This window comes from Mastigoproctus giganteus, chromosome 3 (assembly GCF_048544385.1).
Source record: "Mastigoproctus giganteus isolate SK-2022 chromosome 3, ASM4854438v1, whole genome shotgun sequence".
In the NCBI taxonomy this organism is placed as follows: Eukaryota; Metazoa; Arthropoda; class Arachnida; order Uropygi; family Thelyphonidae; genus Mastigoproctus; species Mastigoproctus giganteus.
In genome coordinates, this window is record NC_143577.1 from 9,137,089 (window position 1) to 9,152,562 (window position 15,474).

General features: G+C 38.4%; 1 protein-coding gene across 1 annotated transcript in view; it reads right to left on the reverse strand.

Annotated features, from left to right (window-relative positions):
• The window catches only part of KFase (kynurenine formamidase), a 39,317-nt gene that overhangs the window by 16,035 nt on the left and 7,808 nt on the right, over window positions 1–15,474 (reverse strand). Inside the window, exons 2-3 of the mRNA XM_090369847.1 lie at window positions 15,289–15,379; window positions 3,351–3,455 (exon numbers count right to left, since the gene is read on the reverse strand). Coding sequence (XP_090225973.1) covers window positions 3,351–3,455; window positions 15,289–15,379 — 196 coding nt within the window. The remainder of the gene's footprint in view (window positions 1–3,350; window positions 3,456–15,288; window positions 15,380–15,474) is intronic.

Below are 15,474 nucleotides of genomic sequence, written 5' to 3' on the forward strand. Positions count from 1 at the left end.
ATTATTAGTGCCAACGTGTACAACTATATCACCTTTGTGCCCTTAAAAGATGATATTCGCTCTACATCCAAGATATTTGGAAAAGTCAACAAGTTTTAGATGTATAGACTGTGTAACTTCCAATCCATCAGGATGTTCTGCTGTGCTTAGGTATTCTGTCTTTGTAAAATTGATATTGAGGCCCAATTGGTCATATGTAAGATGCAATTTTCTCAACATTTATTCTAAATCATAAGCTTCTTGTGCAATGATAACCTGATCATCAGCAAAATTTAGACTCCAAAGATCTCTGTCGTTAATTTGTACTCCCATTCCATAACTGCTTCTTTTTCATTCTTGTAAAGCACATTCCAAGAAAACAAACAATAAAGGCGATGGACTACACCCTTGTCTAAGCCCCTTTGTTGTATAGATTGGGTTAGATAACGTATTCCCAATATATGCCACGTAATTGTAAAATTCCCGAATCAGTCCCACAAGCTCTGGATCAACTGACATATTTTGAGGGGCTTTCCATAGTTCCATTCTTTCTTGGAATGGACTCATAAGCCTTTTCTAAATCGATTAAGACAAATAAAGTATCTTTATTCTTTGCTTTTCTTTTCTCCACTAGCTGTTGTAGAACAAACAAATTGTCCACACAAGAGTGACCTGATCTAACTCCACTTTGTTCTTCACTTATCTTTTACCTCCTCTCGTAATTTTAATTGAAGCACTTTAGAATATAGTCTGGACATAGTGCAATTAACATTCAACCTCTATAGTTCCCCAGATCCAACTCATTTCCCTTTTTATATATGGATGAAGTATAATTTACTTTCCATTCATTTGGAGTTTTCCAAATGATAGCACAGCTGTTAATTGGTTGTGCTATCAGATCAAAAAGACTTGGTGGTCCATATTTAATTAGTTCCATTACTATGTTCCTAGGGCCTGGAGATTTTTTGTTCTTCATTAGTTTTGCACAGTCAAGAACTTGATGTTTTGTAATTTCTATCTCCCTTTTATCTACTGGTGGATGTGTAATTATGCTCTGATATTGAGATTGTCTTTCATTTAGAACGTTATTATAATGATTTCCCCATGTTGGCATAGCTATAAAGTTCTTACTCAATCGAGATTCATTTGTTTTCAGTGCTCTCAAGCTTTGCCAGGCTTCGGATGACTGTGTTCCTCCTAACGAGCTGTCAATTTCTTGGCATCTTTTCTCTCATGCTGCATTCTTGGATCCAGCAATTTTCCTTTTAACTGCTCTGTTGCATCTTTTGTATTCTCTATTTTCCTGATTTTTATTCATTAACCATTTGTTATAGGCTCGTTTCTTTTCTTTCACCAAACCCTCTACCTCCTCATTCCACCAATACAGTTGTTTATATTTGTGATATATTAGGCCTAATGCTTTGTTAGCAGCCTTGTGTATGGCAGTTTTAATGCTATTATATAAGTTATTCACATCTTCTATTTCTTCAATGTGAGATAGATGGTTCTGGAGTCTTCTCCAGTAAAGATCTTTAATACTGTCGTGAGATTCAATTACACACCACTTTATAAATTCCATTTGGTAGAATCTGATAATCTCTAGCCATCCCAAACCTGCTTTGCTGATAACAATACAGTGCCAGGCCAAGGTATTTCCATGCCCAAGGCAGAATGATTTTTCGGCACCCTTTACTAAGGATATAGATATTTTTGCCTTATTGTGCTTCTGTTTTTGGCACCTTGGCACCTTGCACCACAACCATAACTACAAACATTTCCCATTTAGCATTTTTATCCTTCTAAAAATGGGAATTGCATTTTTTTCCCATTTCTTCTATTCATTTTTAGAGTGTTGTGCATAATTGAATTAACATATCTTGGGCATATGTCGCATGGTGTTTTCTTCTGGAATACAAGTACAATATACTGATGCATGGTCTTGATTTCCTGGGCCCAAAATTTAAACAAATCCAACAAACATGTAATTCTAATCGAAAAACAAATTCTTCAGTCGTTTTATGAGAGCGACTCCAGTTTTTAATCCAGAATCGACCAATACTTTAGTTCATCTGATTTGTTTGCTACACCTTTGGCCTCAGTGCAACAAATGACAGTACCCTTTTTCCCACCCTTAGCAATTCAACGTTTATAATTGTTGGTTACAGCACACTGTAAATAAGTCAACTGTTGTGTTTTATTAAAATTAAACTGTCATTATGCCCTTGCATTCATAATTATATTTGTTGACTATAGCTATTGTTAACTGACATTTTGATCCTCCAGTTTCCTTTTTTGAAATCACTGCCCTCTCCACACTGGGTGGAAAACACCTTTGTTCGAGTCCAGTGGATGATGGGAAGAATTTTTATGGGCATTTTTCAAAACATGGCTGAGTTAGTTGGTCTCATGTGAGGGCAGCATAGTTTTTTTCTCCCAAAAACTTGGGGTTTTTTTTATCCAGCAAACGGAAATCGACCTCAGAACACACAGAAGTTACAGACAATACACACGGAGCAATATGGCCATAGTTGCTGATGCTTCTAAAACCCTACAACAACAACAACCCTTTTTGAATTGTCTTTTGTAGAATTCATTTCATTGTCTCTAATACCTTGAGAACAAAAGTGAAGATATATTGGAGTTTCAGCAGTTATTCTCTATAAATCAAAATAAAATATGCAAATAGATCAAATAACTGATGACACAAAGTAAATATATATTTCTTGAATATGTTTTTTGTTGTAGGATTTTTAGGGGAATAAAAGAGTTAGACCATATTGCACCTTACATATTGAGTGTGTTCTTTTCCGTAGCCGAGTGGTCAGGAGCGGGAGTGCAGTAGCACACGCTCTTTGAGTAGACCGGGGTTCAAGCCCCTGACTACTGAATACGATCGATCTGCCAACCCGCACTGGACTAGCGTGGCAGATTATGGTCCATTTCCCTCAACATGAATTGTTGAGGAGGCTTCCATCCTGCAGTGGGTTGATAATGGCTGCCATTTACTTTTTTTTTTATTTGATTTGCTTGCTTGGCACACCCAGGGTCCTCAGCTGGATATCATCATTCTTCTCTCTCTCTCTCTCTCTCTCTCTCTCTCTCTCTCTAGTAATTACCAATTTCTATTTCTTGAAACCTTTTTTGCAGGTGCAGCATAAGCCTCAGGCTTCCTTGCACCATATGGCTGATAATAATAATAATAATAATATACTCACTGTGATACCGCTAGGGCCCTTGAATATTTGAAGTTCTGTGTAACAAATTTTCACAAAAAAAAAGGTTTCATGAAATTGGTAATTACTAATTTTGTGAAATTCATGGAAACTTGATGGGAAAAGATCAGAGACAATGTTATTTTATATAATACTCACCAGATGGTAATTCTGCTTCACCAAAAATATCAATCTTTTGCTTTGGAGTGGAACCATAGCTGATGTTCAATGATGCTGGAACAGTTGCTTTCGCTTTATTACTATCTATTTTGAAATAATAATCATTTATTTTATTCCATATTTTATGTGTAAATATATATATATGCTCAAAATGCAAATAAAAATGACAAATGTAGTCAACAAGCTCTGATCCAGCATAACACATATATTTATTTTTTATTTATTATTTTTTAAATTTATTATTTGCTTTATTTATTAAACTCTTTTATTAAAACGCTTTAAACCTGAGGTTAGAGTTTAACCTCAGGTTTAACTAAAAGGTTATTAAAAAACTTTAACCCTAAGGTTAAACTTTACTAAAGTTTAACCTCAGGATAATATAGCTATCTGATTAGAAGGATTTATGATACATCAAAGAAGATAATACATGTAGTTATATAAGTTATATGATAATAAATGATAATTATGATTATATGATGGTTATTTGTTAATGATATGATAATATAATTATCATAATACAAGGGATAATCATTTAATTCACGGACTGGTGCAAGATTTTATGTTTAACGCGTGAACTTTCCATAACTGCCGCTAGAGGCATTTTCTCCCTGATCACTACTGAGTATATTCTGTGTGTGGATGTCAGTAGGACTTGTCAAGCTAGTGTTGCGGGAAGAGTTTTTTCAGCCGCATGACACTGACTTCATCATTTTGAAGCAAGTATCATGTCGGATACAGATTGAACAGCAATATATGATTTGTTATTGTGTCAGAAGGGGCTTAAATGCATCAGAAGCAGTTAAAGAGGTGAATGAAGCATACGGCAATGAATGGTGCATGTATACTTGTGTGTACACCAATGCTAGGAGTTTAGTAAATAAATTTGATGAATTTGAGGTATTGCTCAAAACATCAAAGGCAGATATTGTGGGGATTTCAGAGACGTGGTGTCACACAGATATAAGAAATGCAGAACTGGAATTTGGGGAGTACAATGTCTACAGAAAGGATAGACAGGATAGGAAGGGAGGAGGGGTTATGCTATTAGTTAAAAAACACATAAAATCCAAGGAAGTGAAGCCAGTCGACATCGCTGGACAGTGCAGTGTCGAGTCAGTTTGGTGTGACATAAGCATTGGGAGATCAAAATTGAGAGTAGGAGTGTGCTATAGGCCTAATGACTCTGATGAGTATAATAAGAAACTGTTCGGAGAAATAGAGTGGGCCAGTAAATCAGAGAGTCTTATAATGGGGGATTTTAATTTCCCAGATATTGACTGGAATTTGGGGGCTGGTCACTCACACAGTAGCAAGGCTTTTGTGGATTTATTGGATGATTGTTTTCTACATCAGCATGTTCGGGAGGCAACTAGAGGGAGTAATACTCTTGATTTGATTATCAGTAGTGATTCTTCATGCATTAAGAATCTGCAGATAAATGAACCACTTGGTGGCAGTGATCACAGTGTGCTGAAGTGGGAGTTACTCAAAGAGGTAACTACCATTAGGGGTAAAGGGAAGGGGTATTGCTTTCGTAAAGGCGACTACAATGGACTGAGACAGTATTTAAATTCTATACAGTGGGATCAACTGATGATATTGCCAACAGCAAATTCAAAATGGGAAGCATTCAAAGAACTTATCGTGGAAGCTACTAGGCTTTACATACCAACTAAGAAATATTGTTCAAGGTTTAGGCCTAAATGGTTGTCAGATGAACTAATGAGGCATATGGCAGAGAAGAAAAATGCATGGGATACATACAAATTAACACGTGACACGGACGCCTATGATAGATACAAGTTGATCTGTAACCAAGTTACAAAGGAGGTTAGGCAGGCGAAGGCAGATTACGAGAGATCCTTGGCAAGGGATGCGAAGAAAAACAGCAAAGAGTTCTTTACTTATGTAAACTCTAGAAGGAAGGGGATGAATCAGATTGGTCCACTTGAGATCGATGGGTCAACTGTTGATGACCCTGCTCGGGTAGCTAACAAACTAAATGAATATTTTGCATCGACATTCACACATGAGGAGTTATTCAGCGAGGGGAATGCCAGAGGTGTATTCAACTCTAGCAGTAAGCTAGAGAATCTTGTAATAACTGAGAGCAAAGTGGAGGAGAAATTGTTGAAGATAAACACAAGAAAGGCACCTGGGGTGGATGGGATCTATCCAGTTATATTAAAGGAGGCAGCAAAGGAGGTAAGCAAACCCTTAGCCATAATTATGAGAGCTTCCTTGGACTCAGGGGAGGTACCCATTGACTGGAGATGTGCAAATGTGACCCCAATTCACAAAGGGGGATCAAAGGCTGACACAAGTAATTATAGACCTGTGAGTTTAACTTCTGTTCCCGGAAAATTAATGGAGGCACTGGTGAAAGAAGCACTGCAGGATCATCTAGACAAGACTTCAGTTATAGCTAGGACACAGCATGGTTTTGTTAAGGGGAAGTCTTGCCTGACCAATTTGATTGGATACTATGATGCAGTCACAAAAGAACTGGATGCAGGGAATAACTTGGATATTATATACTTGGATCTTAGAAAGGCTTTTGATACTGTTGCACATGGAAGACTGCTGCACAAATTGGAGCAGTGTGGCATTGGAGGCAAGTTGCTGCTATGGATAAAGGGGTGGTTGAGGGGGAGAAGACAGAGAGTGGTAATCAATGGACACTGCTCATCGTGGACTAATGTTATTAGTGGAGTCCCTCAGGGTTCAGTATTGGGGCCTTTATTGTTTTCTGTATTTATAAATGATATTGATGATGGTATATCAGGCTTAATGTCCAAGTTTGCAGACGATACGAAGGTTGGCAGGGTTGTCAAGGACACTACTGACACTATGCTGCTGCAACAGGATTTGGAAAGGTTGAGCAGATGGGCTTCGAGGTGGCAAATGAAGTTTAACATTGACAAATGTAAAGTACTACATATGGGAAACAGCAACCCCAGAGCAACGTATCAACTCTGTGGTACTACACTGACAGTGGTAGAGAATGAAAGGGACCTGGGGGTGGTGGTGCAGGCAGATATGAAGTTCTCTGAGCAGTGCAGACGAGCTGCAAGAGTAGCTCATGGTGTATTGTCAATGATATATAGGAATTTTTCTAGCAGGGATAAGGAGGTGATTATTCCCTTGTATAAGGCAATGGTCAGGCCACACCTAGAGTACTGTATACAGGCCTGGAGGCCTCATTTCAGGAAGGATGTAGAGCTGCTGGAACGAGTACAGAGAAGGGCAACTAGATTGGTGAATGGGACAAAGGGGTTCTCTTACGAAGAAAGGCTTAAGTTTTGCAAATTACAGTGTCTGGAAACTAGGCACCAGCGGGGTGATCTGATAGAGGTGTACAAAGCCTTGAATGGTTTGAGCATGCTCAATGCTGATGGGATTCTTCCTCTAGCTCAGAAAAATCACCTGAGAGGGCATAAATTCAAATTGAGGAAAGACAGATGTAGGATAGATGTGCGGAAATTTGCCTTTAGCCAGCGGGTGGTTGGTGGGTGGAACAGACTTCCATCCCTTGTCGTGGAAGTTGATAGCCTAAATAAGTTTAAGGCTCAGCTGGACAGGTATTTCGAACGAACAGAGGGGTGAAGTGGAAGTGGTTATTTTTATTTATTTATGTTACTTTTTTTTTTTTTTTTTTTTTTTGGCTGATGCTGCATAAGCTTGCTTTCTTGCATCAAATGCCTCTACTAATGCTAATGCTAATGCTAATGCTAAGTCAAATGCTTTGCTGAAATCCAAATAAACAATGTCAAAATTATTCCCTAAATCTAGCTCATGAGTGGCCCTGTCAAAATTGCTAACCAGATTTGTTAAACATGACTTTCCCTTTGCAAAACCATCCTGAATATCCTTCAGAATTCCATTTCTATATAAATGATCCTGAATTCCACCCTTGATCATTGCCTCCAAGATTTTTCCATACTACTGAGGATAGAATGACCAGTTGGTAATTTCCCACTTCACTCTTAGAACTGCCCTTATGTACTGGAAATACATTGGAACTTTTCCAATCCAACGGAATCATTCCTGAGTCTAGTGATACTCTCATAATTAGTCTCATTGGTTTAATGCACTCATTTGCTGCCTCTCTTAAGATTATAAGGTATATGCCATCAACCCAGGAACCATACTCGCCTCTGGGCTTGAAAGTTTTTTTCATTAAATAAATGTGTGAAATTTCAACATCATTACTTACATTTTTTTCAACTTCATTCCCATAATTTCTTATTGACATGAAGGGGTTTTCTTCTGTAAATATAGATGCAAAGTAACTGTTGGGTTCATCTTCAACATCAGCTGGGGTAGCTAATACCATTAGCTACCCCACATCCATTACATAAGGTTCTGATCTAGTTTGTCCGTCTCTTTGCATTTATATATGCAAAGAATTCCTATCCCCACTCTTTGCCAGCCCAACCATTTGTGTGGCACTATTGCAGATCACTTTGTAGCTGGTATAGGCTTCAGTGCTTTTTAGTGCTCTGTAACTTTTCCATGCCATCTTTTTCTGCTCAAGTAATCTTTCAACTTCATTATTCATGTAACTTGGAATCCTCCTCATGAATATTTTTTAATGGTATGAACACATGAGTATTTTTTAATGGTATGCACATTTAAGGCTTCTGAGATTAATGTTTTAAAGGTATACCATAATTCAATTGTATTTGCTCTCTGGTCAGTATCAACCCAGTTAATAGAGGCCACGTAGCACCTTAAGGCATCATAATTTCCTTTTCTGAAATTATAATTCATTCCTTTGCCTTTAACTACTGCTACCTCTGTCTTCATTGTCCACCATAGAACTCGGTGATCGCTTCCTGCTACTAGTTCCTGTACTGTCAGCCCTATTATGTCATCTGGTTCAGGGTGATAACAAGGTCTAGAATATTCTTTTCCTTAATACTTACTGTGATATGTTGGCGCAAATAAAAATCAAATAGTTGATTTAAAAATTTTGTTCCCATGTGAGGTTTTCTTTCCATTTTCTCTAATCAATTAGAGACAAATTAAAATCACCCATAATGACATTCACGCTTACTTCCCATTCCATTTGCATGTAGAGGTTCTCATTATAATCTTTAATCTTAAATCTTAAATAATTATAATAGATGTCAGATGAACTAATGAGACATATGGCAGAGAAGGAAAATGCATGGGATACATACAAATTACCACATGACACAGAAGCCTATGATAGATACAAGTTGATCTGTAACCAAGTTACAAAGGAGGTTAGGCAGGTGAAGGTAGATTACGAGAAATATTTGGCAAGGGATGCAAAGAAAAACAACAAAGAGTTCTTTACTTATGTAAACTCTAGAAGGAAGGGGATGAATCAGATTGGTCCACTTGATATCGATGGGTCAACTGTTGATGATCCTGCTCAGGTAGCTAACAAACTAAGTGAATATTTTGCATCGACATTCACACATGAAGAGTTATTCAGCGAGGGGAATGCCAGAGGTGTATTCCTCTCTGGCAGTAAGCTAGAGAATCTTGTAATAACTGAGAGTAAAGTGGAGGAGAAATTGTTGAAGATAAACGCAAGAAAGGCACCTGGGGTGGATGGGATCTATCCAGTTATATTAAAGGAGGCAGCAAAGGAAGTAAGCAAGCCCTTAGCCGTAATTGTGAGAGCTTCCTTGGACTCAGAGGAGATACCCACCGACTGGAGATGTGCAAATGTGACCCCGAGAGCTTCCTTGGACTCAGAGGAGGTACCCACAGACTGGAGATGTGCAAATGTGACCCCAATTCACAAAGGAGAATCAAAGGCTGACACAAGTAATTATAGACCTGTGAGCTTAACTTCTGTTCCAGGAAAATTAATGGAGGCACTGGTTAAAGAAGCACTGCAGGATCATTTAGACAAGACTTCAGTTATAGCTCGGACACAGCATGGTTTTGTTAAGGGGAAGTCTTGCCTGACCAATTTGATTGGATACTATGATGCAGTCACAAAAGAACTGGATGCAGTGAATAGCTTTGATATTGTGTACTTGGATCTTAGAAAGGCTTTTGATACTGTTGCACATGGAAGACTGCTACACAAATTGGAGCAGTGTGACATTGGAGGCAAATTGCTGCTATGGATTAAGGGGTGGTTGAGGGGGAGAAGACAGAGAGTGGTAATTAATGGACACTGCTCATTGTGGACTAATGTTATTAGTGGAGTCCCTCAGGGTTCAGTGTTGAGTCCATTATTGTTTTCTGTATTTATAAATGATATTGATGATGGTATATCAAGCTTAATGTCCAAGTTTGCAGACGATATGAAGTTTGGCAGGGTTGTCAAGGACACTACACACTATGCTGCTGCAACAGGATCTGGAAAGGTTGAGCAGATGGGCTAAGAGGTTACAAATGAAGTTTAACATTGACAAATGTAAAGTACTACATATGGGAAACAGCAACCCCAGAGCAACGTATCAACTGTGTGGTACTACACTGACATTGGTAGAGAATGAAAGGGTCCTGGGGGTGATTGTGCAGGCAGATATGAAGCAGTGCAGACGGACTGCAAGAGTAGCTCATGGTGTATTATCAATGATATATAGGAATTTTTCTAGCAGGGATAAGGAGGTGATTATTCCCTTGTATAAGGCAATGGTCAGGCCACACCTAGAGTATACTGTATACAGCTCTGGAGGCCTCATTTCAAGAAGGATGTAGAGCTGCTGGAACGAGTACAGAGAAGGGCAACAAGATTAGTGAATGGAACAAAGGGGTGCTCTTATGAAGAAAGGCTTAAGTTTTGCAAATTACAGTGTCTGGAGACTAGACACCAGCGAGGTGATCTGATAGAGGTGTATAAAGCCTTGAATGGTTTGAGCATGCTCAATGCTGATGGGATTCTGCCCTCTTGCTCAGAATAATCACCTGAGAGGGCATAAATTCAAATTGAGGAAAGACAGATGTAGGATAGACGTGCGGAAATTTTCCTTTAGCCAGCGGGTGGTTGGTTGGTTGAACAGACTTCCATCCCTTGTCGTGGAAGTTGATAGCCTAAATAAGTTTAAGGCTCAGCTGGACAGGTATTTTGAAAGAACAGAGGGGTGAAGTGGAAGTGGGTTTTTTTTTTTTTTTTTTTTTTGGCTGATGCTGCATAAGCTTGCTTTCTTGCATCAAATGCTTCTACTAATGCTAATGCTAATGCTAATGCTAATGTCTTGGTAGGACGCCATATTCCGGTGTGACCAACCTTTCCGGTGTGAAGCGATTTCCTCAATAAAGACAATGCCAGGCCCCATATGTCTAATATTGTGCAAGCAGTGTTCATTGCCACAGGTGCCGAGGCACCTAAGTTAGTGCTAAATCACCAGACTTAGCCCCGTGTGATTTCTTCCTGTTTCCTCGTTGGAAGAAAGCTCTGAAAGGCAAGTGTTTCGCTGCAAACACAACAATGCTTGCAGAGCCACAATGGAAGCACTTCTCAGGCTTTCGAAAAATGGCTTGTTGATGTTATTATTGGGAGCATCGGCAACTGAGGCCTTGCTCCATATATATTGTCTGCAAATTGCGTGTGTTCTATGGTCGATTTTCTATTTTGCTGGGCGAAACACTCAGAAGAAAAACCAGGCTACCCTCTCTGAGACCGATTAACTCAGCTACGTTGTGAAAAAGACCCACAAAAATTCCTCCGGATTTGAACTCAGATCTTTTCCACCTGGTGAGGGCAAAAAATGGCTCGCAAGAATCATTTAATGTGTGGGTACGACGGTAGCGAAAGTGTGTAAAGTTCAAGAGAGACTATTTAGAGAAGGAGAAATCCACAGAATCAGATGATGACAATTAAGATAAGATCTTGCACCAGTACTCAATTTAAATTATCACCCCTCCTCGTAGTTTTGAGGTAATAAGTTATGTTATACTTGATCGTGGCCGTGTTGGTTGATACACCATTGCTAATAAAATTTTATGAAATTGAAGAATTGGAACGTATTTTCAAATCTTACATATAATCAGTGGCGAGCTGTAAATATTTTAACAATCGACTCGCAGTTTTTCCGACTTTCTGTCGAGTAAATTTGATCGGTCACGGAAGTGACGTCATCCGCGGCTGCCAGTAGAGGTGCTTCCCACTACTACTAGTAGTGTGATTAGAGTGCGTGACGCATTTTTCGTGACGAGTATGATATCTCGAGTCAGGGGCTGAGTTAGGGATGTGGACAGATGCCATCTTATTATCCCCTTAACCATGCGTATAAGTGAATGTGTAAAACGTTCCTAGGTCTATCTAAAAAAAAAAAAAAACAAACACCTGGTCGTCATGCCCTGCCTTACCATGATAACTGGATACGACAGTGTCTGGAGCTCTAACTTTTTACAATTTTTGAATAGTATGAAGTCACAATCATGCTTCCTGAAGTTACTACTTAGTTAGTACGATTGCAACAATACAAAAATTCAATCCCAGGGGCTCACATCTGGTGAGTATGTGCTTGGCACACCCAAGGTCCTGAGCTGGACATCATTCTTCTCTTTCTTAGTAATTCCCTTCCACTTTTGACTCTCTCTTAGGGTAACTCGGGAAATTTTTTTTTTTTTTTTTTTTTTTGGCTGGTGCAGCATAAGCGTCAGGCTTCCTTGCACCATATAGCTAATAATAATAATAAAAATATTTGTCAACAATTTCTTTTTTTTCGTCTCGCATTTTCGTTACATTCCATTGTTAGGTTTCGTTACATTTCATTGTTAGCTGCGTATGTCACTTCAACTACAAGATCGGTACAACGATCGTGCTGTTTTACAAAGATATTTAGATACGTTGCACTCGCAAGTATACATCTCTTACTAAATCCATTGTATTTTGTCTTCCAGAAATTATGAAAATCTGTGAATGATCAATAAAATAATTACAATAAGAAAGCTCTTTTATTTCGTAATCAATGTATACAAATCAAAATACTTAAAAGAAACGCGAAGGATGTTTCGCATAAATCATCTACCGCGCGTGCTCGGCACACGCGCAACTTTTTTATTCGTCTTTTTTTCACAACTAGGGAAATATAATGGACACATTTTTTTCATGATAAAATTTTAATAATGCGAATAAAAAATAACATGAAATATTTCCCATATCACAAAGCATTCCACAATATAAAAACAAATATTACAAAAAACAAACTTTCTAGAAAAAGTACACAAAAAATCACAGATTGAAAAGGGAATTTCACTCGATTTTAAAGATAAACTGTCTTCGACAAAATCTCTACAATCATTAATTTTTATTTCATACTTTATCAGAAAACTTAAATATCTTCGGTTTTCACCGTCTTGCCACCGAGACAAAAGTCTTTCATATTCCTGGTCAACACAGGTTGACCAGGCTATAATCCGTCTCGAGAATCTTCTTAACCCTCTAACTGGCTATGGAAAGCATATTGATTAGCGCGACTTCTCGGTATGTGACTGCATAGGTTTTACGGGCACCACTAACACTGTGAAACGGTAATCCCTTTCACCCTTAATTCGCACTTTCTTTAATTTTTTTCTTTTTCTCCTTTAATCGTAATTAGCAGTCACGGGCTTGAACTCTGGTCCATTCAAAGAGCGCGTGCTACTGCATTCACGCTCCTGACCACTTGGCTACGTCAAAACTGCACAAGGTGGAATTGGACGTTTGTCTAGATGCCACCCAAATATATACATACATTCCCTGCAGCCACCTTGCAATCCACCTTAGAATGTTTTCAGTAATCCCAACATACCCCAGCTTATACAATATCTTCTCATGAGAGACTGAGTCACGTGCACTGCTAAAATCCAAATAAATTACACTGAAAATGTTACCGACATTCACTCATGGGTGACTATCAAAAAATAGCTTCCGGTTGGTTAAAAATAATTTTCCCTTAACAAGTTGTGGTTATCTTCCCGAATGTGGTCTCTATCTAAATATCCCTGTCCTGGACCCTTAATCATTCCCTCCAAGATTTCCCTTACCATTGAAGTCAGACTAATTGGTCTGTAGTTACCGATCTCAGTCTCAAAACCACCTTTTGGTAACACTTCTCCAAACCAAAGAAATTTTCAGAGTGCAATGATGCCTTAATAATTAACCTCAATTATTCAATTTATTCTTTGGCCGTTTCCCTCAAAATCACTGAGTATACGTCATCAACTCCAGGAGCCTTGCTTGCCTTCAAGCTCAAAAGGTTTTCTAATCAACGATCATCTGTAATTTCGAAATCAGCAATTTTGTATGGCTCAACCTCACTCGCACAACCTCTCCTCATCAAGGGTCTTTCGTTAGTAAAGATCGATGCGAAGTACCTACTGACTTCATCAGCAACATCTCCTGGGTTATCTAAAACTTTTCTATGCCCATTACACAAGTTTAGGGTATGATTTGTTTTCTTCTTCTTCTTCTTTGTAACCACATACACAAAAAAACTCTTTGTCCCTATTCTTTGCTCTCTTATTGCTTTCCTGTACTCAGCCTTGGCTTCCATAACCTTATCTCTGATACTATTAAAAATCAAGTTGTAGCTGTTGTAAGCTGCAGTACTTTTCATCGTGTCCGTAATAATTTTCCCATTCTATCTTTTTCTTCTCTATTAGACTTTCTAGCTCCACATTCATCCATTCGGCTTCCTCCTCATGCTATATTTTCTTAATGGTGTCTTTGATTATTTCTTTAAAGGAATCCATAATTCAAGTGTATCCGCCCTCAATCTGTAATCCGCCCAATTATTAGATGCCATAGCGCCTTAAACTGTCAAAGTCCATTCTTCTGAAGTTAAAGCCGTGAATTTACCTTTGACCACTGCAACATTTCTTCATCATCCAACTGATGACTGCGTGATCATTACCTGACAATGGTTCCTGTACGTTATTCCTGTGATGTCACCTGATTTGTGAATAATGATGAGGTCAAGAATATTCTCACTCCCAGTAGTCCCAGAAATTCGGGTTTTCGTCCAGCAAAACAGAAAACCACCTCAGACCACAAGCTATTTACAGACAATATACACAGAGCAACATGGCCTTAGTCGCCAATGCTCCTAAACTCCAATAACAACAACTCACCCCTGGTACTTTCTCTAACGTGTTGGTACAAATAATAATCTAGTAATTCTAGTTTATTTAAAAATTTTTCCCCGTTTTGATTTCCTCCCACCTGTTCCAATCACTGTGGGAAGATTGAAATCACCCATAGTAAGACATTTCGCGCTTGCTCGCTCATTCCATCTGCATGCAGAGACTATCGCATATTCTTCACAATCTGATCTGTAGATTAATCCCACTCTCATCATTTCTTTGCTTTCAACTAATACTGATTCTATGCTGGCAAGCGTAACTTCTGACTCAGCAAAAGCTCTTTTCGTGCTCATTACTATCCTTCCTAAATACATTATACATACTATAGTGAAACTTGTCATCCCTAATTTCCAAGGAGTGTTTCTATTAGCCCTATTACGTCATCATTAGTTGTCCTAACTAGGAGTTCGAATCCAACCATTTTATTGACAACGTTCCTGACATTACTGTAAATGAATTTAAAGCTTAAGTATTCTTCTTTAGTTTACTACCCTGACACATCCCTCCTTGAAATAATTTATGCTTGATTTCCCAGCTTTACCTGCCCAATAATTTAAAACGTTGCTTCCTCTTCAGAACAACTTGCCAACGTAGGCAGTTGTTGCAACAAACAAGAATTCTTTAGGTGTTTGTGCAAGAATTACTTTGACCCATATCATCAGATAAATGCGTGTCTATATTACCCTCACTGATAAAAATTTCATCCTCCCCTTGAGCTTTGCAGATTCCCCAAAATCTTGAGTTACTTCACAAGGCTTGCAACTTTTAACTTTTCGGCTACGTATCCCTTATACTTTTCTTAAGACCTGAATAATCAGAAATTATATAAACTTGAGGGAACTGCAATACTTACTTTCGTGGGTCACCTCAAAATAATTTTTTAAGACTTCTTCAGGACCAAATCGATGAGACCAGTGGCTGGGATTATACTCGTCTCTCATTTCCTAAATGAAAAATGTTTAAATTACTTAAAGAAAGCAATATATAGAAACAGCTTTTAAAATACTACAGAAAAAGCGTGTTAAAAATATAATTTATA